At 42.4% G+C, this 26,332-nt stretch overlaps 1 protein-coding gene and 1 non-coding gene across 2 annotated transcripts in view; one reads left to right on the top strand and one right to left on the bottom strand.

The window, feature by feature from the left end:
• Window positions 1-8,366: 8,366 nt before the first annotated feature.
• Trnas-uga lies at window positions 8,367-8,441 on the bottom strand. Its single transcript has one exon. It is a non-coding gene; the product is annotated as a tRNA-Ser (tRNA).
• A 6,609-nt stretch (window positions 8,442-15,050) lies between these two features.
• Window positions 15,051-26,332, top strand: part of LOC124722314 (rho GTPase-activating protein 7) — a 558,315-nt gene continuing 547,033 nt past the window's right edge. Inside the window, exons 1-2 of the mRNA XM_047247494.1 lie at window positions 15,051-15,061; window positions 15,534-15,567. Coding sequence (XP_047103450.1) covers window positions 15,051-15,061; window positions 15,534-15,567 — 45 coding nt within the window. The remainder of the gene's footprint in view (window positions 15,062-15,533; window positions 15,568-26,332) is intronic.

The raw sequence follows: 26,332 nt of genomic DNA, 5'->3' as shown, positions 1-26,332 counted from the left end.
AGTGGTTCTTTCTATGTGTGGTCCAAATCTCATCGATCTATATTACTTGCGATTGACACATAATGCACAGCTTACTTTTGTCACTAAGTTTTCAGACCAATGTAATACCACGTAATGTGTAATGCAGTGTAATAGTATTAAACTACCATAATATTCCAGGCATATTTAAGGAACTAATATATCCCTTTTCCAGTCAGGAATCACCTCCTGAGGTTTGTCCCCTGTATATCAAGGACGCGCAACCCTTGCGCAATGACGACTCTCTCTGGTAGACGCCTTAGATAATTAACAGCTTTGCTAATTACTCGCGGTACGGCACGACCAACATATGTGGACACTCGAGGCTTGCACTCTGCTTTACTGATGGCACATATGGTTGTGACCCAACCCTCACAATTTTTCATAAACTCAGTCTGTGCTTTTAAGAAGTGACAAATTGCGTATAATCGCTTCAAATTTCTTACATAACGGTTATTAATAAAACTGCTATTTCGTGACCAATTGACCTGATAATTGTTTGTTTCATAAATTAATACCGTTTAAATGCACGAAGTATGATAACGAATAATGAGAGCTATTGTTTCACGTCATTGGGCCCTGTAGCTATCGTGGCGCGTGACCTTGGCTACAGAACTGATCGTAATTTTAGCCTTTACAAAAGTTATCAGTAAACACAAATGTCTCACCCTATCGCTCACTGGAACATTTGAATTTCATTTAGTTAGGCAACTAACGATATTACTATCATCTTTGTCTATGAACCGAGCCCAATGTATAGTAAATGGATTGTTGTTAAACAATTAAGGCGATCGACTGCTGCTTCCGAAGTAACTGATGGATTCAGGGGCTCGACCATAAAATTCATTTCCCATCGCAAGAACTCTTCCTTAACCATAGCACTGTCTACTTTCAGTATCGTTTCGGACTGTGAATACATCCGTCTATTGAACAACCAGAGTTGTTGGTGCAGCGAAAGAGAAGTTGTGTCTTACATTATTAAAACCTCTGAAAGAAATATTACATCCAGATTCTTGTGGTCGCCAAGCTCTGTAACAGCTAATTTAATTTTAACTGCTTCTGAAAGTTACGGGGAATTTAAAAGCAAAGTAGTTAACTGTAATTTGTACTAAAATTTTTAAGATGATAGCAAGTCAAATTGATTCTCATGCCATGTTCTAGCAGCCATATGTAGGCCGTTTAACATAATTAATTATTGAAAATTATTAACTTGATTTTGACCTTTCACTTAGTGAATTTACTTCAGCAACTGGAAAAACAACGGCAATCAGTGCACAAAAATTTAAAATTTATGTTTAAACAAAATAAATTATTAGCATTATAATCTCAAATATTATATTCTGTAAATATTGTTACGATTCTAAAGATCGTAATTTTTATTCAAGTTATTGTTTCAAATAATATGACGAAAGATTAAGGATAGTACAATGATGGATTTATCAAACAGAAGTCTGATCTCTGTTGCTAATAAACTATGATGTTCAAATTAATTGTTGCTCCTCATTAACATAACATTCTACATTTACTTAATAAACATCGAAACCAGCATGGCTTTCCAGTCATCTCATGTCTGGATCATGTTCGTCTCCTTCGAAAGTTACCGTTTTAACTGGATCGAGTCTTTGTACACAATCTTCGAATGGGATTATGTTGTCTACATCGTCTTTGGCAATTATCATTGTGCTGTGCCCCTTTTGCTCCTTACTTATCTTCAATGTCGACAGAGCCACCTTCAGATCACTACCTTTTTCGTTTTCCCATTCTTGAAACACGTCGTGCATTTGACTGAATTTCTTCACAAATACCTCCCCCCCTTCTACCTCGCCTATTTATCGACAATTGTCATGCGAAACGACAACCTGTCTTTCTAACGGTACTTCCGATCTCCCTCACGCAGATCTGTTACTTCACTCTGCTTATCGCTATTTGCCTCACTTTCTTATTGTTTCCCTGAAGTGGTCCTTACATCCAACGTTTGCACACCTACTGTATTCAGATTATAGTTCCTCTTTCGACAAAATTTTCCATTTTGAAATGCTTTGTTCTCCTGCTGCTAACCTCATCTGGAAAATACATATGTTTTCTGTCATCTTCCGGCCAGCTACTTTAATCCGCAGCCGCTAGGCCCACGATCTGCTTGGAAACAAGTTTTCCTCATCACTATTAATCCTTTTCTTATGGAAGTCACTTTGCCCAGGGTTAGCAAATTTGCCTCGTGACCTTCCTCTCAGAATATTGTTTTGTGGTCCATTCTGGACATCCCAACCCAATCAGACACATTCACTTGCATGAGATTTCGTTCTCTGCCTTTTCCTAAAATTCGTCGAATATTTTATAGTTACTCACAACGTAACGTTTTAAGTCATCTAGAAGCTTTTTCCAGAGTTTCCGTACTATCCCAGGTTCAGAATACCTGTATTTCAGCTGTTCGACTTTTCGAAACCATAACTCACAAAATTCTGTCATGAATTTCCTTTCATTATTACCTGGCATTCGTGTGACGACAAACCCGCGCCACAAATTGTCTTGTTTTTAGATGGACCAGAATTCTTTCAAAAATTGTCTTTGGGTCCTGCAAATTCGTGGTTGTGGTGACTAGATTCAAACCCTACCTTTCTGCATTATGTGCTAGAGTCTCAATCACTACATTGATTTTCTCCCCAATACTCATATCCTTCGGTAGTACTCGTTCACCGTTCTTTATAAAATCTGAAGGGTGGCAACACCTCTGTTTCTTCAACGAATCGTATTTCTCTTCTTTACGCAATAGTTCAGATTTCTGTATAACTAGTGGAACGCTGCTAATCCAGTTCTGTAACTGTTGGCGCAAAGACTTCGCTTCATTGCGAATTTCAGGGGTAATATTACTTAACATTTCTAAAAGCGTGCAGGAATTTTGAATAGTCGAAACTGGATTTCTTAACGGTAGAATCTCTGCATTTGTTTCTGTACAAATTTCAGCTTTCAATACCGGAACCAATCTCTGTATCTCCCTATTTACCGTCGCCTCAACACTCTCTTCGATTCCCAGCATTTCAAAATCGAATCTAGCGTTGATATCACAACCCTGCCTTTTTAAACATCTGATATTTCCCTTTCATAAGTCCCATCAGTTTACCAATCTCTGTTTTCTATCGCTTTGTTGTGTAGAAATCGGTAAATTCGTCTCCAGTCCTACCTTGTTAGATTTTCATTATTGTCTTTTAATTGGCTTGTAAAATTAGCCTCCAATTTCTTATTATAGGTTTTCAATTCCTCTGTTTGAATGGTGAAATGAGCATATAGGAACCTTTATATTACTATTTACCTCATTCGTATTCCCAGTCATGCTGCTCATGTGACCACTCATGTTTCTTAACGCTTGCATTATTACGGTCTCGAAAAGTTGTTGTCCTCATTTTCTGGTTCGTGGGTTTCATGTTTCGTTTTCACACCAACTTATGTGGAGCGACTTCTGACTTTATTGCTGAAAAAAAGAAAACTATATACCAATCGTGACTCATTTACCCCCCTCGCTCTTGTACATTTCGCTCCAGGTGTCATCTCTTGCTAGTCACGTGAGCCATTGGTGTTCGCAATGATCATGGCCTTTTGGACGTCAGAGAGATTGCTCCGTTTCCGGATTACCAAAACAATTACAATATTTTCTGCGTTCCCCCTTTATATACCCTCAACTGTTAATGCTGCCACTTGCCATCTGTGAGTGGTTATCACACGTTGACGTGGAACATAGATCGTGCAAAAAATAAAACACCTACAGCCGTCCGCAATGAAGCGTCGAAACTGGTAGCGACAAAATAAACTCATAAGGCCGGCTGTAGGTGTTTTATTTTTTCAAAAAATGGTTCAAATGGCTCTGAGCACTATGGGACTTAACATCTGAGGTCACCAGTCCCCTAGACGTAGAACTACTTAAGTCTAACTAACCTAAGGACATCACACACATCTATGCCCCACGCAGGAATCGAACCTGCGACCGTAGCAGTTGCGCGTCTCCGGACTGAAACGCCTAGAACCGCTGGGCCACAGCGGCCGGCTCAAGTTTCTTATTTAGCAGTTATTATAAAACTGCTATTTCGTGACCTGTTGGTCTTATAATTGTTCATAAATTAATATCGTTTAAATGCACCAAGTATAGTCAAAACACATTAATATCTTTTAATTCACCAAGTGTGGTCAAAACTGTAATCCCAGTAATACCGAGGAAGGGAGGGGGCTTCTTTATGCCCACCTTTTGAAAATATTTTAATCAAGTGAGTTTCTTTATAATTTAAAATTTTGAAAAATGTTTATTGTTTTTAGTGAGTTCTTCCACCATTTTCAATATATGTTTTAAATTCTTCAGTGAAGCTTAACCCAAAAATTTAAGTCTCTGTGGTAGACGTTACTTTCTCTAGTGAATGTTGTATTCAATATTTCCAGGTTCAGGACCTTACTTACACGTCAACATCTATTTAAAAACATGTTGAGCGTGTAAGTCAAGAACAGCGAACAAAATTTTTCATATACTTTTTGTGATGGTCATAAAGTAGGTAGCACACATTACTGAAAGTGCATTGATATTGCTAAGAGTGTGCTAAAAAGTTTTTTTTAAAGGTTCCGGATCCTACTAGCACATCAGTACCTCTTTAAAAAGTATGTTGTTAATATAATTCAACAACAATCTGTTTTTCAACATGTTTAGGGTGGGCACAAAGGTTCCCCCCCCCCCCCCCCCCCTCTTAGTAATGCACGCTATGGAAAATGTCTCAGTATTGCTAAGGTTAATACTGAATAATGAAAGCTATTATTCCGCGTCATTGGCCGCTGCTCGCGAAAATGTTAGCTGTTGCTGTCACCTGCGTAGTCGTGGCCCGTTAATCCTGGCTGTAGCACTGGTCATAATTTTAGGCATCGCAGAAGTTGACAGTAAACCCAAAAATTTCGCCCTATCACTCACTGAAGTATCTGCATTGCATTTACTGAGGTAACTAACGATATTATTATCATCTTTCTCTATGAAATGACCTGTGTGTGTAGTAAACGTGTTGTTGGTAAACAATTAAGACGGTTGACTGTTGATTCTGAGGTAACTGATGGATGCAGGGGCTCGATCATGAAATTCACTCCCTATTACAAGAACTCTTCCTTAATCATAACACTGCGTAGCTTCAGTATCGTTTCGATACTGTGAATACATCCATCCGTTGGAAAGATAGAGTTGCAGGTGCAGAGAAGATAAGTTGTGTCTTACCTTATTAAACCCTCCAATTATGTCCAGGTTGTTACTGTTGCCAAGCTCTGTAGAAGCTAATTTAATTTCAATTGCTTTAAAATTTACTATTAATTTAGAAGAAAATTAGTTAATTGTAATTTGTACTAAAAATTCTAAGTTGGCAGCAAGCCAAATAGAGCCTAATGCCATGTTCAGGCAGCCATCTAAGACAGTTTCACTTAATTAATTATTGAAATTCGTTAACTGGGTTGTAAACTATTAGTTAGTTAATTTACTCCATGAAATGGAAAAACAGTGCATAGATACTTAAAATTTCTGTTTAAACAAAATACTTATTAACATTTTATTCTGAAATATTATTTTGTGGCAATATTACTAAGATTCAAAAGATCGTAATTTTTATTGAGATTATTATTTTAAATAATATGACAAAAGGTTAGGCATAGTACAGAAATTGATTTATCAAACGAAAGTTTAACCACTGTTGCCACTAAATTATAATAATGGAATTAACTATTGTAACACTTTGGCCTAACATGATTGATACTCCTTATATTATGCTACTGAACGAAATGAATATCTCGTCTTGTCGTCGTTTGCTTCGACGGAAGTATGATTGTGGTTGCCTCGTCGAAACGATGATCTGACACAGCTTCTCCACGTCCCTGGAAACTTTCATGCCAAGCAGCATGACGCGCCTCAGAGCCATTGTTACAGCGGCAGCCATGGCTCGAGAATTAAATTTAAATTTAAGTTCTTGTATCCGCGACTTGGTGATTGCAGATACGAATTAATAATGTGTAAGTGAAAAGCCACACCACTTTGATGAAGATTAGGCGCAATTTTTGCACCGCAATAATTTTATATCCACAACCATCGACCTGCGTCTTCACTGTACAATGCTTCGGCACTGTCTCCTTCCGTTACGGTTGCGCACAGCACTACCGAGCGTGCCAAGTTAATTGTCCAGCCCGATTGCTAGAGTTTTGTGACACTAATTTTTCTCTTTATTAAAGCCTCAATTACACCCCTGACGCAGAAAAGCCATTACAATTTGATCAATTAAATAGACTACTGGCCATTAAAAAGGCTACACCAAGAAGAAATGCAGATGATAAACGGGTATTCATTGGACAAATATATTATACTAGAACTGACATGTGATTACATTTTCACGCAATTTGGGTGCATAGATCCTGAGAAATCAGTACCCAGAACAACCACCTCTGGCCGTAATAACGGCCTTGATACGCCTGGGCATTGAGTCAAACAGAGCTTGGATGGCGTGTACAGTTACAGCTGACCATGCAGCTTCAACACGATACCACAGTTCATCAAGAGTAGTGACTCGCGTATTCTGACGAGCCAGTTGCTCAGCCACCATTGACCAGACGTTTTCAACTGGTGAGAGGTCTGGAGAATGTGCTGCCGAGGGCAGCAGTTGAACATTTTCTGTATCCAGAAAGGCCCGTACTGGACCTGCTACATGCGGTCGTGCATTATCCTGCAGAAATGTAGGGTTTCGCAGGGATCGAATGAAGGTAAGAGCCACGGGTCGTAACACATCTGAAATTTAACGTCCACTGTTCAAAACTGCCGTCAGTGGGAACAAGATGTGATCGAGACGTGTAACCAATGGCACTCCATACCATCACGCTGGGCGATACGCCAGTATGGCGATGACGAATACACGCTTCCAATGTGCGTTCACCGCGATGTCGGCAAACACGGATGTGACATCATGATGCTGTAAACAGAACCTGGATTCATCCGAAAAAATGACATTTTGCCATTCGTGCACCCAGGTTCGTCGTTGAGTACACCATCGTAGGCGCTCCTGTCTGTGAAGCAGCGCCAAGGGTAACCGCAGCCATGGTCTCCGAGCTGATAGTCCATGCTGCTGTAAACGTCGTCGAACTGTTCGTGCAGATGGTTGTTGTCTTGCAAACGTCCTCATCTGTTGACTCGGGGATCGAGATTTGGCTGCACGGTCCGTTACAGCCATGCGGATAAGATGCCTATTATCTCGACTGCTAGTGATACGAGGCCGTTGGGATCCAACACGGCATTCCGTATTACCCTTCTGAACTCACCGATTCCATATTCTGCTAACAGTCATTGGATCTCTAACAACGCGAGCAGCAATGTCGCGACACGATAAACCGCAATCGTGATAGGCTACAATCCGACTTATGGTACGCATTTCTCCTCCTTACACGAGGCATTACAACAACGTTTCACCAGGCAACGCCGGTCAACTGCTGTTTGTGTATGAGAAATCGGTTGGAAACTTTCCTCGCGTCTGCACGTTGTAGGTGTCACCACCGGCGCCAACGTTGTGTGAATGCTCTGAAAAGCTAATCATTTGCATATCACCTGTCGGTTAAATTTCGCGCCTGTAGTACGTCATCTTCGTGGTGTAGCAATTTTAATGGCCAGTAGTGTATTACATCATTTCAACAATTTTAAATAATACAGATACAAAAAACGATAAATTTAAAAGTGTTCAAATTATCTCTATTGTCAACCTCTATACTTTTTTTGAAGACTAATCGGTCAATATTTGTATCGAAAGCGATTTAAGAAACTTTATTGTTTAGGTGTATGATTTAGTCGGCGCATCACATCATGTAGCAGTGTTGGTAGGAGTATGAACGTATGGTTGCAGGGTGCGGTGGACGCGGGCACGCAGACGTCGCCGACGCTGTCGCGCAGCTCCAGCCTGACGTCGGACTGGTCCCTGGCGCTGCCATGCAGCCACTCCAGCGCCTCCAGTACCGCCTCCTGCTGCGAGTCCGGGCTGGGCACCGCCTCTCCGAGGCTCGCCGCCACCCGTCAGTACCAAACCTATTTGCTCCGCCCTACAAATTCACCAGTCACAAGAAACTTTTTTTCTAGACACACAAAATTATTAAAAATATATCTGCGTATTTTTGAGATTAACCCCCCTAGTAACACTGGTGTCAATATGAACCCATGAGCACAGTGGAAATGTATATTTCCATTATTTACAGATCTATTGTTTTAAGATCATGACTTTCTTGCTTTGAATCATTTGTATTCAGTTATGTTCTGTTCATTTTTATACTTACAACAGTTTAAAATTTGAAACTTCCTGGCAGATTAACACTGTGTGCCGGACCGAGACTCGAACTCGGGACCTTTGCCTTTCACGGACAAGTGCTCTACCAACTGAGCTATCCAAGCACGACTCACGCCCCCTCCTCACAGCTTTACTTCTGCCAGTACCTCGTCTCCTACCTTCCAAACTTTGCAGAAGCTCTCCTGCGAACCTTGCAGAACTAGTACTCCTGAAAGAAAGGATATTGCGGAGACATGGCTTAGCCACAGCCTAGGGGATGTTTGCAGAATGAGATTTTCACTCTGCATCGGACTGTATGCTGATATGAAACTTCCTGGCAGATTAAAACTGTGTGTCTGACCGAGACTCGAACTCGGGACCTTTGTCTTTCGCGGTCAAGTGCTCTACCAACTGAGCTACCCAAGCACACTCAGCTGCAGAGTGAAAATCTCATTCTGGGAACATCCCCTTGGCTGTGGCTAAGCCATGTCTCCGTAATATTCTTTCTTTCAGAAGTGCTAGTTCTGCAAGTTTCGCAGAAGAGCTTCTGCGAAGTTTGGAAGGTGGGAGACGAGGTACTGGCAGACGTAAAGCTGTGAGGACGAGGCGTGAGTCGTGCTAGAGTAGCTCAGTTGGTAGAGCACTTGCCCGCGAAAGACAAAGTTCCCGATTTCGAGTCTCGGTCCGGCACACGGTTTTAATCTGCCACGAAGTTTCATATCAGCGAACACTCCGCTGCAGACTGAAAATCTCATTCTAGTTTAAAATTTGTTCGTAGTTTTTGCACTGGCTACCACCGGGGTCAATATGATACCAATGCACTCTGATCAGCCAGAACATTATCACTGCTTATCTTGTAGCTGCTATGTCCACCGTCCACCTCTGGTACGGATAACACCGGCGACGCGTCGTGGCATGGGAATAATGAGGCCTTGGTAAGTCGCTGAAAGAAACTGGCACCACATCTGCGCACACATGTCACCTAATTCCCGTAAATTCCGGGCAGGGGACGCCATTGGGTCTAACGCCGTGTTCAGTCACATCCCATATGTTTTCGATCAGATCACATCAACTGGAACTCTCCACTGTGTTCCTCGAACCACTTCATCACACTCCTGGCCTTGTGACAGTGCGCATTATCTTGTTGAAAAATGCCACTGCCATTGGAAGACATGATCGTCATGAAGCGATGTATGTGGTCTACGATATTCCGTGGCTGTCATAGTGCCTTGTACGAGCTCCAATCGATAAATGGATGCCAACGTGAATATTCCTCAGAGCATAATGGAGCTGCCGCCTGCTTGTCTCCGTCCCGCAGTACAGGTGTCGAGGAGCTGTTCCCCTGGAAGGCGACAGAATCGCGCCCTCCTATCGGTATGATGAAGAAAGTATCAGGATTCATCATACCATGCAACGTTGTGCTACTGCCGCTAACGTCCAATGCCGATGGTCACGTGTCCATTTCAGTCGCAGTCGCCGACGTCGTGGTGTTTACATTCGCAAATGAATGGGTCGTCGGCTGCGCTAGGAGCTTTCGGTACTCGGTGTGTCGAGACACATTTGTAATCTGCCAGCATTAAAGTCTGATGTTAGTTCCGCCACAGTTCGACGCCTGTCCTGTTTTACTAGTCTGCCCAACCTACGACGTCCGACATCTGTAATGAAGGGTGGCAGCCCAACCCCACGACGTCTGGACATTGTTTCACCCTTTTTCGCCTCGTGTTGACGACACTTATCACAGCAGTTCCGGAACACTCGAAAAGTCGTGCAGTTTCCGAAATGCTCGTGCCGAGCTTCCTGGCCATCACAATCTGCCCTCGGTCAAACTCGGATAGGTCGCGCGCCTTCTCCATTCTACACACGGACAGCACTCGCACTGCTATTACATGGCCCGTGCGTGTGTCTGACTAGCAGTCACTCCTCGCCAGGTGGCACTGCTATCGCCTGGAAGGGTTCATATCGATTACAGATCGGTGGTCATAATGTGCTGGCTGATCAGAGTAAATTGTTTTCTTTTTTTTTCTTTTTAATTACTTGAATGGAACATGGTTAAAAATAGCATGATGACTGTTACATTGAACAGCTGCTATAAGAAACACCTCCAACGATGAGAATATCATTTCCCGCTTATTTTTGAACCCACTGTTAGAGTTTCTTCGATCAGCTGTTGCTGTAGCCTTTCTAGTACCACATTAGTCAATATGACCCCAATCTAAATTACTTTGTTTCTTGAATGCAACATTTATGAAAATAGACTGATGACTGTTGCGTTGAACTTCTGTAATGGATGTTTTTATGTTATTTCATTAAAATGTTGCCAATATATCCCGTGTAGATTAGTTGGGGTCTTTATGGCGCCAGTGGCACTCAGTGAAAAATAAATCCCGGTTGTGGGAGCGTTAAGTCATTCCTTCATTTAAAAATACACTCCTGGAAATGGAAAAAAGAACACATTGACACCGGTGTGTCAGACCCACCATACTTGCTCCGGACACTGCGAGAGGGCTGTACAAGCAATGATCACACGCACGGCACAGCGGACACTCCAGGAACCGCGGTGTTGGCCGTCGAATGGCGCTAGCTGCGCAGCATTTGTGCACCGCCGCCGTCAGTGTCAGCCAGTTTGCCGTGGCATACGGAGCTCCATCGCAGTCTTTAACACTGGTAGCATGCCGCGACAGCGTGGACGTGAACCGTATGTGCAGTTGACGGACTTTGGGCGAGGGCGTATAGTGGGTATGCGGGAGGCCGGGTGGACGTACCGCCGAATTGCTCAACACGTGGGGCGTGAGGTCTCCACAGTACATCGATGTTGTCGCCAGTGGTCGGCGGAAGGTGCACGTGCCCGTCGACCTGGGACCGGACCGCAGCGACGCACGGATGCACGCCAAGACCGTAGGATCCTACGCAGTGCCGTAGAGGACCGCACCGCCACTTCCCAGCAAATTAGGGACACTGTTGCTCCTGGGGTATCGGCGAGGACCATTCGCAACCGTCTCCATGAAGCTGGGCTACGGTCCCGCACACCGTTAGGCCGTCTTCCGCTCACGCCCCAACATCGTGCAGCCCGCCTCCAGTGCTGTCGCGACAGGCGTGAATGGAGGGACGAATGGAGACGTGTCGTCTTCAGCGATGAGAGTCGCTTCTGCCTTGGTGCCAATGATGGTCGTATGCGTGTTTGGCGCCGTGCAGGTGAGCGCCACAATCAGGACTGCATACGACCGAGGCACACAGGGCCAACACCCGGCATCATGGTGTGGGGAGCGATCTCCTACACTGGCCGTACACCACTGGTGATCGTCGAGGGGACACTGAATAGTGCACGGTACATCCAAACCGTCATCGAACCCATCGTTCTACCATTCCTAGACCGGCAAGGGAACTTGCTGTTCCAACAGGACAATGCACGTCCGCATGTATCCCGTGCCACCCAACGTGCTCTAGAAGGTGTAAGTCAACTACCCTGGCCAGCAAGATCTCCGGATCTGTCCGCCATTGAGCATGTTTGGGACTGGATGAAGCGTCGTCTCACGCGGTCTGCACGTCCAGCACGAACGCTGGTCCAACTGAGGCGCCAGGTGGAAATGGCATGGCAAGCCGTTCCACAGGACTACATCCAGCATCTCTACGATCGTCTCCATGGGAGAATAGCAGCCTGCATTGCTGCGAAAGGTGGATATACACTGTACTAGTGCCGACATTGTGCATGCTCTGTTGCCTGTGTCTATGTGCCTGTGGTTCTGTCAGTGTGATCATGTGATGTATCTGACCCCAGGAATGTGTCAATAAAGTTTCCCCTTCCTGGGACAATGAATTCACGGTGTTCTTATTTCAATTTCCAGGAGTGTAAATTAATTCCATTTTCCTAAAATAAAATTGGCGTTGTGAATAAGTATATTCCCTGAATATAAGTGTATAGACGACGACTACACGCTGTAGACTTTGTGGCTGCCAGCGATTGCAGTCCAACGAGACGCGTGTGTTCTCCTCCTGCAGCTCCTCAAAGACCCGGGCAGCAGTATAGACAACCGGCCACAAGATAGCTGCTGTGCTGCATCGACGTCTTGCTGCAACAACGCGCTGCGTCTGGGTTCAAGCAGCCGATTCGCTGTTGCCTGCGAATCAGCTGCTCGAATAGCACAGGCAGCCTTCATACCGCACCCCTCCCCACGCATCTTGAAATTGAACTGTTCAGTTAAGCACTTATGCACCAGAATATGACGTCGATTGTCACATGACAATCAAAACAGGACATGTTGTAAAGACTGTCCATAGAAGTGTGCAGTTTAGTGGCCCTCAACAGGAGTTTTTGTAGTTGGGTTTAGTGTCTTACAATGACGTGACTTAATACCCATAACGACTTTATTCGTATATTTTCCATGAAATATACGGAAACATGGTTCAATGCCAAACGGTTCACTGCAGAAACTGCATACATACGCACTATCGTTCAACACAAATGACAACGTCAGTACATTTCCTCCAAGACGGTCATGTTATCCATTGCTTTATTACGTCATGCATTCTGTGTTACTACTTGATTTTTGCTCAGAAAGCTTAACGACCTCCTTTCCTGTTTCGTAAATGAAACGCTCGCAGTCAGATGTCTCACAAGGAACAGCTGAAAAATTGGTTGATCTGGGTCAACCTGAAGTTCTTTATTCAGATTTCATAAAACTGCCAAGTCAGTTAGGAAGTAAAATGTCAGACGACACTTTTTGTACTGACATCAACCGACTGCATAACGTTTTCGAAGTTTATCGAAATTAACGACGCTATCCGCCATATCATTCTAACCAGCAACACCAAGCGAAAGTTTCATAATAGTTTTAATTCCATCTTCACTTCTTTAGCTACTGAAAGGGTTGTCTATGCTATGTGAATGGCCACATGTTTGTTGTTCTTCCACAATTTGGCATGTATCCCATTTTTCCACTGAAATGTTCTGTTTTATGATGGAAGGATACTTCGTACGAATACGTGTTCAGTGAAAACAAAGAAGTTTCCTTTTTCAGCAGCACTTTCATTAAATTTAATGTGGTGAACAAAAAATGAAATACTGCTCCACTGCCTGTGTGGTGCAGAGAACAGCTCGTTCCCCTAGAGGTATTTTGCAAAATGAGGAGTGGAAAGTGAAATCAGTTGAGGTAAGAAGCTTTACCGTGAAGACAGTTAAATTACCAAGTAGTTGGGCAGCATACTTCCCGCCGCATTGGGAAAGGCTGAATCACTTCCGACAATCTCGTATACTGCCAGAGTGTTTTGAGAAACATTGCATGAAATTATTCGCGTTTGGTTAATGCAAATGAGATCTCGTTTCATGTACATATTAGGGTGAGCCACGTAAAACTTAATACCTCTTTTATATCCTGAACCTCTGCAGATGTCGATAACATGGTTTCCGGTAAGTGATACTACTTAGAGGAGCACGAAATGTTGTTGCGCGGTTAGTGCTACTTTCTCCTGTACAAACCGAGATGTCGGAGCAAACACTTCAGTTATGCAACAGTATATTTAACTCTAGAAATTGGCATTTGAAATCTCTCGAAAAGGTTGAGTACAGTGGTATAAAGCTTGTTGATGATGGCGGTGAAACTTTCTGCGAAAGAATCTGAGAAACTTAAAATTGAGAGACCAGCCGGACGGTATCCGCTGCTGCAGTGTAAACACAGCCTAGTGAAGCTCTGCGTCTTTATCTTATATCTCTCTCATATAAATAAACAAGATGCAATAGGTTTCGTCGTAGTAGTCTCAGCCTACCGTCGTGAAGAATGTAACATAGCCTAGCATGTGAGCCTCGCTTGTCAGCGCAATGGCGGATTCTGTCCGCCTTACCATCCAGGTTTAGAACATTTATCACATACTTTTGTGAAAAGTTTCAACGTCAACATTAACAATCGTTATATATTTCTACTCGTCTTTTCAACAACTTTCGAATGCCGTTTGCAGAAGTATACAGTTCAACTTAAAGAGTATTATTGTTTTAATATCTCTGTTGATACAACAGTTAACATTGTTGACTGTATAAAAAAACTACATGCCCCTCTGAGCACTATCATTTATTGGCTATTATTTATATCCCCCATGAATTTAAATACGTGGAACAACGAAGTCACAACTTCCTTAGATGTATTTATATTTTAAATCTTTCAGATCGTTCCTCTTGTAGAGGTGCAGGTCCACAGATTTTCTTCAGATTTTAAAGTTGTTTCGATGGCCTGTGACCAATGAATAAATTAAAAGATATACTTTGCGTAATATATTTGTTCATTTCTCACTTCCAATATTCAGCACGCCTTGACACTGACATAAAACGTGGCATTTCATATAGCACACAAACACATAGATTGCTACGCACGTATCACACACCGTGTTCCTTTCCACGCATTACATACACTGCCCAACTTCTGGCAGACATCTTCTTTTTAACCATTGATTTGTGACGTCATTTATAGGGCATGAAGCGTGTCTAACAGTGATGATATGACTATTAAGTTGGGTAACGTTTCTTATATCGTTTACTTAGGCTGAAGTCCAATGTACTCTATGGTTTAATTGTCCATAAGATAAAAGAGGGTTCCTCACAGAGTGTTTGTTCTGTACGCAAACAAATCATGTTTATTAGACAGTGATTCGACTGGACTGACGTGAGTGAAGAAATGCTAGAAATATATGAAAGGAACAGTTCTAATGTGGCAACACAGAGAACGCACTCGACAAACGAATGAACGCGCAATGATACAGCAGTGAGAGCAAAAAATTATAGGTACACTAAAATCTGTGCGAAGTCATATATAACGTAAAGTTTTAGGAAATTAAATTGAAGCCAATATGAAACCTAAATAAAGTTAAAAGAAAGATGAGCTTCTGAAAGATAAGCAATACGCTTTGTGAAAGTGAATCACAGCTTTTTTCGACTGAAGCCATTGTTAGCAAAAATAGGAAAAACCAGTTGTCTGCAGACATGGAAACCGTGTTAATAAAAGTAACGTGTAAAGATCATCACATTCTTTTTAACTCTATAGCAAACACATTTATTCTATAAGTAACAATTACAATGCTTCGCCAATAAAGCGAAACGTGTTTGGTGAAAAACTTAGTTAATGTGGGAAATCAGATAACAGTTGCTGTATGAGGATACTATGGTCAGTCACGGGTGCCACAGAAGTGACGTTCTGTTTCAGAACTGTGGACGGAGCATGAAGGCGCGCAGTGCAGGAGCGCCGATGACCTTCTGCTCTCCAAGGTCCAGGTCAGTACCGACACTCACATTATGCATGCTTGTGTTCAGTCTCCGTATTTCTATTTTTTCGTATTCGTTGTTTACCACTAACAAAGAACGGATGTCGTAAACTATTGTGTCAATTGACTTTTCCACTTCTCGCTGTCTCACTGAGATACAATTTAAATTGTAAGTCATTTTATAGCAAACAAAGAATAGCCAAAATATCTGATAATTAAGAAACCAATTTCCCCGTGAATTTGCTCGCACGAGTGAAACCGACGTTCATACTCATCAATAAAATGACTTCCTGCTTTCATTGCTACCTTTAGACCATATATCATAATGACGTACACAACTGTAAATTTTGTGCTATTATTTAAGATAGTCGCTCTTTAGGATCAGGAAGGGATTTTCATTCGGATGAATCACCGTAAAATACTGCATCCTGCTCCTTTCAGCCTCGTAATCGAAGTTTTCAGAAGATTCACAACAAACAAAATTTATAAAAGTAAAAAAATTCAATTTTCTGCCATGTTAACGTGAAACCGACGTTCATACTCAGCAATAAAATGACTTCCTGCTTTCATTGCTACCTTTAGACCATATATCATAATGACGTACACAACTGTAAATTTTGTGCTATTATTTAAGATAGTCGCTCTTTAGGATCAGGAAGGGATTTTCATTCGGATGAATCACGGTAAAATACTGCATCCTGCTCCTTTCAGCCTCGTAATCGAAGTTTTCAGAAGATTCACAACAAACAAAATTTATAAAAGTAAAAAAATTCAATTTTCTGCCATGTTAACGTGAAACCGACGTTCATACTCAGCAATAAAATGACTTCCTGCTTTCATTGCTACCTTTAGACCATATATCATAATGACGTACACAACTGTAAATTTTGTGCTATTATTTAAGATAGTCGCTCTTTAGGATCAGGAAGGGATTTTCATTCGGATGAATCACGGTAAAATACTGCATCCTGCTCCTTTCAGCCTCGTAATCGAAGTTTTCAGAAGATTCACAACAAACAAAATTTATAAAAGTAAAAAAATTCAATTTTCTGCCATGTTAACATGTGGACTTTAGACCCTTCGTTAACATTGAGATACAAGGTCGATGACGACCTGTGCTTAAGAGCGCACATTAAGTCGGTGAGTACTGCCCTAACTTCAGAATATAAAATGAGTGTTGCTAAAAATTACTGTAGGATGATACCTGTGACAAGTTTTTAAAGTTGCTTAGTAGTGGATATGACTATTTTCACAGCAACATATAAAGTAAATATTCATAATATTTCTTAAATTTTAGACAGAGATGTCGCAGTTCAAATCCCCGTTTTACCATCCAGATTTAGATTTTCAGTGATTTCCCTAAACCGTTTAATGCAAATGCCGGAGTGATTCATTTGGAAAGGACACACCTGCTTGTATTCAACATACTTTCTTAACCCGAGCTCGTGCTCCGTCTCTAATGACCTTGTTGTCGACAGTACTTTAAGTTCTAATTTTCCTTCTTCCTTTATCCCTAAATTCAGCCAGGAAGTTAAAGAAAGCCAAAGTAGCACCTGATATTATGAGACTGTGTGGTCCCTCACAACGTTGGATGTACCAGGCATCGAAGCACATTAAGATCGCATCCAGAAAAAGTAGAGGAGGCATCACAACTTATGAAGCATATTATGGCCATCACAAAATTGTGGATCATTGCACCAGAAGTGGTAAGGTTTACCGTAGTACAGTGACTATAGGTGAAGTCCAGATCACCACTTTCCAGGTAAATTATTACAAAGATATTATGCAACATCGCGCCGCTTCTTTTATAGTCTTAGCGTATTATTCTTTAACTAATGACACTCGTTTTCCCACTGTTGCGTTACAGTCCTTCTCCTCCATAGCAAGGATTTAAGGGTATAGTGTTTTCATTCATAATACAGAGGGGTCCAAAAAAAATGTATCCACTATTTAAAAGTCCATAACATGCAAAGTAATTGACGGAGTTGTCTCAATTTTGGTGAAAGTGTAGCTTAAAGTCCAGCTTAAAGATATCACTGTAGGTGTTCGAAATGGTCGCTATTAACATCCACACACAAACGATGCCGCCGAACTGCAACACGAACTACTGACTGCAACGTGTTCAGTTGGATATTTGCACACGAATGTACGATGGATTCTCGAAGTAGCTAGTAGTGGATGTCTGAAGCTTCTGAAGGTACACCTCACCGGTAACTGTGCCATCAAAGAAGAATGGCCCAATCAAGCCCCGGTAAGACAAACCACACCACACATTTACTCCTGGCAAATATACGGCTTTGTGCCCATGGACGTTCGCATTTTCGGCGGCCCAGTAGATGCAATTGTGGCGATTTACTGTACTATTGAATCAGAACTGTGCCTCATCAGACCACACAATTATCTCTGCAAACTCTTCATCGTTGCACACCATGTTAGTAAACCACTCGCAGTAATCCATTCTGCGATCTGGGTCGTCCTCGTTCATTGCGTGTAGCAGTCGTGGGATGTAGAACTTCCACTTTGCTGTCTTCAAAATTCGCCGATCACTTGGGCGACTCACTCCAGTTTGACGGGCACACTGTCTCACAGACTTCTGTGGTGAGCCAGAGAATTGTTGTAACACACGACGGGAGTTATCTGGACTTGTTACTGCTACAGGTCGTCCGGATCGTTGTTTCTGTACATCTTTAGCACAGCCTTCGGCTTCAAATCTGTCTCGAATGCGACGAATCGTTTAACGTGTCGGTGGCTCTGTTTGATACTCATTTCGCCATTGTCGTTGAACCTCATTAATGTTTTCCTACTTAAAATACCACTTCGAAACTGACTTCTTTTCATAGAATGTAAGACCTGCGCCAGCCATGGTTACTCGAGTAAGTAGGTGCAACTAAGAACAAAACCCTGACTATCTGGCGACTGTCATCTGACAAAACAAAACAACGGAGTATAACGCTTGTGCGGCGAATACCGGAACTACAAATTATTACACTACCAAAGATGAGATAACTCCGTCAATTAGTTTGTCAGTTATGGACTTTTAAACAGTGGATACATTTTTTTAGACCCCTCTGTATATGCTCTATAAGCTCTCTTATCTGTAGAGAGTTTGCTATACAGGTCTTTACACAATAGCTACTACAGGCTTGTAGGGATGGTGGGGGCGTGGGGGGCTTAGTAGATCGAGTTTTGATAAGGGACTCATGTTCGGAAATGTACCATGTGCATGTAAAATAAGTTTGAAGGTCGAATCACTTTCAAATCTACCGCTTCGCAGTACCCACACAGTGGAGACAATGAGTTTGTAACCTCCCCCTCACTTATCGACCTTAATGACAGTGAAAAATGAAACCGCGTGTACCTAATGGGAGTTTTGGAAAAGCAATCGTCACCGAAGTTAACCTGTCGGTAAAGAGGGAGGAAAGGGTTACATCTAAATGAAAGGAAATGTGCTAGTGAAACTGGTGGAAATTAATTTTGAAAAGGGGTAAAGTTAATAAGGAAAGTAAATGTGCAGCCGTTACGTTAACAATTAACTATCGGTAATTAGGTATTTGAGATTTGGGGGAAATTACGGTCGCCAGTCCTAAGGACAATTACTATAGTAACTGAAAAAGAAAGGTTATTACACATATAATTAGCACTAGAAGCGTGGCAACTGAAGGTTGACACGTGTAGTGTGAAAACTGAAAGTTTGTCAGAAGTAATAAATTTCGCTACACTCTGACTTAATTTAGCAAAAGAATTACTAAAACCGGAAAATCGAAAGTTAATTTAGTGACTGAAGTTAATAGTGAGCTTTCTTTCTGAAGCACATCGAAATTCAGTAAAATACGGTTAGTCTTGGACTACCTCAACAATCATTTCAAAAGCTACTTGAATCTACGCAATTTAGAAAGAAGAGATTTAACTTTGAACTTGAATTAAATGATTCTGAACAATTAACAATAGTAAAATTTAGTACGTACCAAGCTGAGCTGCAGTCACAGGTAACTAAAATACGGTAACAAAACTCGCACTCTTAATTTGTGCTTGTGCAATCTAAATATTGTAGCCAGCTGAACTTTGAAATTAAAGCAGTGAAATCGAATGATGCTGGCGTTTGAATTTCAACGACCCTCGGGCTCATTTCGGAAAAGGAAGGGACCCTGCTTGGCAATGCAATTGGGACAATGAGCAACAAAGGTTCATGCTAAGTTGCTGTAATTTTGCGAGGCAAATGGAACAATTTGAAAAGCTGAGGTCTGCCATACAGTTCTGAAACTTTACGTGCTTTTAGTCTTCCTTGTTGGTTGATTGAAGGTTTGAAGCCGTCGATCGAGGAGGTGGCGACAGTCACTCATTGTCGGCCGTCGCTGTTGCAGAAGCTGGATGTTGGCGCGCCTTCTTCTCGACACGGTTACCAGGCGAAACGGGCTCTTGATGTGCGCCAGCTAATGCTTCCCGTCCGCGACACCATGTCCGAAACTATCATCGCGAGTCGAGCGCAATTACATGCTGCCAAACCCCGAAAGCGCGGCAACTCGCGGGAGCGTCACACAACACACCTGCTCCACTCGCTACTCCAGCCAGACCCCTACTGCCCCGCCCGCGCTCCACGCGGCAGAGTTCACACTATCAAAGATCCTACACACTTTGATTCTTCACACGACCTATCGACGTAATCGTTCGATAGCAGTTTTCCCTAGGCAAGACCCAGCGTAAAAATACAAATAATATTTACGAAACAAACCAATTATACATCGACATAAATGCATAAATATACAAATAGTAAAACAATTACAATATACAAAGAGACAGAAATGTCATATCTTGAGGTAACAAAACAAGGAAAAAAAATAATAGTACAATAGATGGAAATAGGAGGATATGCATTTCCGGCGTTACAAGTTCTGACCTTTGTGTTCCACAGGAACCCATGGCATGAGCAATGTTTCGTCGGGTTCTCTTCCACATTGCGAAGGATGTCGTCTTCAAAGTCGGAAGTGTAACGCGTCCGTGGAGCACCACAGTCAATTGTCCTGGCTGCGAACGTAGAAATTTTTGGCAGCCTTTGTTGCAGTCGAACGAAAATTATGTGTGATTATGTGATGTAATCATTACAACGGGAACTCACGACGGCGCCCTAGACTCAGTTTTTGAGTGCACCGTGAAGCGGGAGATTTGAAAGTGATCCGATTTTTAAACTTATTTTATATCCAACGGTACGTTTCAGTCATGGGTCCCTATCAAAACTTTATCTGCTACGTATCCCGTACAACCCCTAGAATCCTTTAATAGGACCTGTGAAATGCCCTGCATTAGTTATTTGTTTAATATTACATGTACACTTTGTCTTTGCCTCTCATTTCGCTAATCCTGATTTGCCAGGAATCATACGGCTTCAGCAAAATCGTATATTTCGTAACGTGTGCGAACAAACGGCTACACCACCATTATTGAACACTATACTTTGAGTACTCGATGAGAAAACATATTGCAGGTGCAGCCCACGAATTTACTAGAAGAAGCAGTTTCAGCTTCGATTATATATAGAATTTAAATAATAATATTGCACTTCGTTGTTTGAAGACCAACAGCTGGGTCCCATTTCTGCTGTTAAGTACAGTATAGAAAGGAAGAGCAGATTACTACTGCCTCTTTCCGTCTGCTGCCTCTGCTGCCTCCTTCAAGGCTCTGAAAACGTTAGGCATCCCTCATATTATCTTGCGATACTTGCTCAGCCTAGATTTTAAGATGTTTGAGTGTATTCTGAATAAATTGACCGTTCGATACGTGGATATATTTCCCGTAGTGTGCGACATTTCTAAATACACTACCTGACAAAAAAGTGAAGCACCCCTTAAGAGGAAACAACACTTCACCAGTTGAGTGGATGTGTGATATTATTTCGGTGATTACAATAACGAGTCAAATTTACAAAGCACTTTGCAATATGAGTCCACTTATCATCATGATGTTGCACCCCTCGCGCTTCTTCGGTTGGGAAAGGTGTCACAAAACCGTTGAATCCTCTCCTGAGGCAAGATGGTTTACAACTGTTGTAAATTGTCGTTGATGTCCTGGATGCTGGCACTGGGAGGGAGTTTACGGCTGGACTGCTACTACACATGTTCTATCGGGAACAGATGTGGGGGTCTTGCTGGCCACAGGAGTACCTCGACATCATACTGACTGCTCATACAGACCGTGTCATATGTGCAAGAGCTTTGTCCTGTTGAAAAATGGCACCACGATACTTTTGCATCGGAGACAAAACACGAGGATGCATGATGTCCGTGACCTGAAGTCATATTGGATGCCACCTTACTCCAGGACGCCAGGAGTAACGCTACTGTGTCTTTCGAAACCAGTGAAAGACTATGACATCTCCCCAGGGCAGCTACATGCTCGCCGACAGTGGACACACATAAACAGCAATTCTTAGCCGTTCGTGTTGTGGTGTTTTCCCTAGTCTAGCTGCTGCTAATCTCCAATCAATGGTGCAAGAAGGCACAGAAATTGTAGGGAGTCCATTACTTGTTCTCGGATGGCAGGCGGAGATGTGAAACGGCTAAGATGTACTTGGTGCACAATACGGCGATATGTGGTAGCCACACGTGGTCGAACCGAACCTTGATGGCGAGTGTTCCTGCCCTCACGTTTCCATGCATCCCAAGATCTGGTTACTGTTACATCCGAATGCCTCACAAATGTGGATACTACACGATTCGTACAGCCGGCCAAATCGAGAACCATAATGAGGCCTCTTCGAAAAATCTCTCAGATGTTAATAACGCTGTCTCACACGAGTAAACAGAATCCCCGTGTCCTTGACAGTGATTACTCAACATCTGACGCTGTTCGCGCTGCTTATGATGTGGACGGCTAAGGCAGCCAGTCCACAGTGACGGGTAGCCGAAAGAAAGGCACGCGTACACACACGCCGACTGGCGTGAAGTCTGGAACAGGATAAGTATTGATTCTAATAAGAAAAGTATGCAGCTCCTCGAATACTTAACTTTATTCTTTGTTGGTTTACAACGTTCTTCTTGAGACATTTATACGATAACTCTCAAACTATGTGAGGCTAATGGCGCCTTGCTAGGTCGTAGCTATGGACTTAGCTGAAGGCTATTCTAACTCTCTCTCGGCAAATGAGAGAAAGGCTTTGTCCGTATAGTCGCTAGCAATGTCGTCGTACAACTGGGGCGAGTGCTAGTCCGTATCCCCAGACCTGCCTTGTGGTGGCGCTCGGTCTGCGATCACACAGTGGCGACACGCGGCTCCGACATGTACTAAATGAACCGCGGCCGATTTAAGCTACCACCTAGCAAGTGTGGTGTCTGGCGGTGACACCACAGCTTATATACCCTACCACACCTGGTAACAACACCAAACACGATCAACGGTAATGCACTCTGGTGGTCGTTGCTTGTAACAGTTGTACAGCACATGCTGGATACTGGCGAAGTTTCGCTGTCACAGTATAAATGAACATACATTTTGTAAATGGGTGTGAAGTGATATACCAACTGGCCATCGAAATGGAAGCAGACAGACGCACACTAACGGTAAAAAGCCGCCCATACCGTCGCAACACAGCACCCGGCATTATGTTAGACATAATAATGTAACTTCCGGAAACCATCTGAAGGTGAACCTGAAAAGGCTCGAAAACCGGTTCATGGAATAAAAAATAATTATTCAAAAAAGTGACTGGTTGCAGTTTTATGTATTAACATTCTTATTTCTTACTTGAAAGCGGAGCCCGGGACTGAATATCTATTGGTTCAAATGGCTATGAGCACTATGCGACTTAACTTCTGAGGTCATCAGTCGCCTAGAACTTAGAACTAATTAAACCTAACTAACCTAAGGACATCACACACATCCATGCCCGAGGCAGGATTCGAACCTGCAACCGTAGCGGTTGCCCGGCTCCAGACTGTAGCGCCCAGAACCGCACGGCCACTCCGGCCGGCTGAATATCTATTGTCTGCAGTGAGATACTTTGACACTCTGCGTCGTCTGCTGTGTTACGTAATCAGAATGGCGCAATACGATCTATTCCGAGCACCACATAACACGTGTGAGGGATCAAAGAAACGAAACAGCCCCATTCAATCCTATTATGTCTGTGTGAACTGTTTGTTCTGTCTTCCAATAAATTTTTGAATTATTCGTTTTGTACTACGGTAAACATAGAACTGGACGCATATATTGGATATAAATTGTCAGTTGTTTACGAGTAAATGTAATTAGTGAGTCTGGTTTCAAATAAAAAATCAGAAATTTAGGAGCTAAAGCTATTGCGTTGTCAGAACTACGTTTTGTGCTACGGAAATGTAACTGAAATATTACGTTAATTTAGTTTATGAGCAAATTACATTACAGTCTCCTGGAGTCAATCACTCATTGAGTTTGTACATGCAGTCGATCTATTAAATACGAAAGACAGAAAATAAATGTAATTATATCACAAGTGGTTACACATACCGCCGTAGACGAAGAAATATTCCCCTAGATTCATTGCTCAGTATGGGTTGTAAAAGAAAGTCAAACCTGAATCCCATAACATATAAAGGAGGGCTTTCCAGGAAGATATAAATGTAAAACTTGCAAAGAAGTCAACGCTACCATCTGACGATGGGTTCAGGCACGAAATTAGTAATGGTATAATAAAATCATTTCAAGAAAACGTGTAGCTGGTTCTTGTGTTTCCTACAGTGGAATGTACGAAAACGGCTGCAGTGTTCTCCAACAAAAACGCATAAAATAATGTCATATTTACCCCAACCAAGTAAAGAGAACTGTGCATAACTTCAGAAAGTGCAAGCTCCAGCTAATGAAAATAATACTTGCTATAGCATTTAACAAAAAGTGTCTATCTGAAAAAGTCCTTTCAGAGTATAACAAAGTGAACATCAAGAACAAAAGTAAAAGTGCACAACAATCAAAGATAAAGTGTGAATAGTATTGGTTCCGTACTGAAATAAGAGCTCAGTGCAAACAGAAAGAGTTTCTGAACAGACAAATAAATGTGCTTCATTTGGACTTAAGTAACCAGCTGTTTCCTGTGCATTTCATATCTATTGTTGACGAAATTAGTGTTTTCATTGGGACAGAACATCACATCATATCACAAAGGCAAAAGGCATCTTGCGATTTCCCTAAATCACTCCAGGCAAATGCCGGGATGGTTCCTCTGAAAGGGCACGGCCGACTTCCTTCCCCATCCTTCCCTAATCCGATGAGACCGATGACCACGCTGTCTGGTCTCCTTCCCCAAACCAACCAACCATAAGGCATCTTGTGTTTAGATAATTTCATTGGTCAGTATGGATTGTAAAAAAAAAAAAAAAAAACGGACCTCTGTCCTTCAATATGTGAAGCAGTGCTTTCCAGGAAGACATATATGTAAAACCTGCAAAGAAGTCAACACTACCATCTGACGATGGGCTCAGGCCCGAAACTAGTAATCGTATAATAAAATCATTTCAAGAAAACTTGTGGCTGGCTGCAGAATTTCGTACAGTGTATCATACACTCTTGTTTGATACAGCGGACGTAAGCATCAAATTTCGGTAAAGTAGTTGGGGGCCGCCCTTGTGAAAGGGTGTAGGTCACTAGATGGACGAACTCCTGACGTACGTCGCAAAAATGAAATGTGTGCAAAACAATTTATTTCTCAGATTCATTAGAAGAACTGTTTCCAGATAAAATACATTACACATTACTGAGACATAGAAATAGGGTCCACAAGTTTTCATTTCCTTAGTTACTCAGAGCAGGAAACCCTTCCTAAAAACACAGTTCTTGTAAGTTATTAATTCATTTCTTTACCTGTATTAAGTTCACAGATATGTGAATACTCCAACAATTCCAGAAGTAGTGGATAAATTCTTAACATAGTGGGTATATGTTGCTAAAATCCGATATCTTCGTTACAGATGGTAGATAGTATGTAGTTTCTACTAATGCACTTACGTTTTCTGTATACTATGTACACTACTGGCTCTTAAAATTGCTACACCAAGAAGAAATGCAGATGATAAACGGGTATTCATTGGACAAATATATTATACGGGAACTGACATGTGATTACATTTTCACGCAATTTGGCTGCATTGATCCTGAGAAATCAGTACCCAGAACAACCACTTCTGGTCGTAATAATGGCCTTGATACGCCTGGGCACTGAGTCAAACACAGCTTCGATGGCGTGTACAGGTACAGCTGCCCATGCAGCTTCAACATGATACCACAGTTCATCAAGAGTTATGACTGGCGTATTGTGACGAGCCAGTTGCTCGGCCACCATTGACCAGACGTTTTCAATTGGTGAGAGATCTGGAGAATGTGCTGGCCAGGGCTGCAGTCGAACATTTTCTGTATCCAGAAAGGCCCGTACAGGACCTGCAACATGCGGTCATGCATTACCCTGCTGAAATGTAGGGTTTCGTAGGGATCGAATGAAGGGTAGAGCCACGAGTCGTAACACAGCCATGCGGATAAGATGGCTGTCATCTCGACTGCTAGTGATACGAGGCCGTTGGGATCCAGCACGGCGTTCCGTATTACCCTCCTGAACCCATCGATTCCATATTCTGCTAACAATCATTGGATCTCGACCAACGCGAGCAGCAATGTCGCGACACGATAAACCGCAATCGCGACAGGCTACAATACGACCTTTATCAAAGTCGGAAACGTGATGATACGCATTTCTCCACCTTATACGAGGCATCACAACAACGTTTCACCAGGCAACGCCGGTGAACTGCTGTTTGTGAATG

This window comes from Schistocerca piceifrons, chromosome X (genome assembly GCF_021461385.2).
Source record: "Schistocerca piceifrons isolate TAMUIC-IGC-003096 chromosome X, iqSchPice1.1, whole genome shotgun sequence".
NCBI lineage: Eukaryota > Metazoa > Arthropoda > Insecta > Orthoptera > Acrididae > Schistocerca > Schistocerca piceifrons.
Note: the sequence above shows the minus strand (reverse complement) of the source record. Positions and strands in the feature narration are given on the sequence as shown.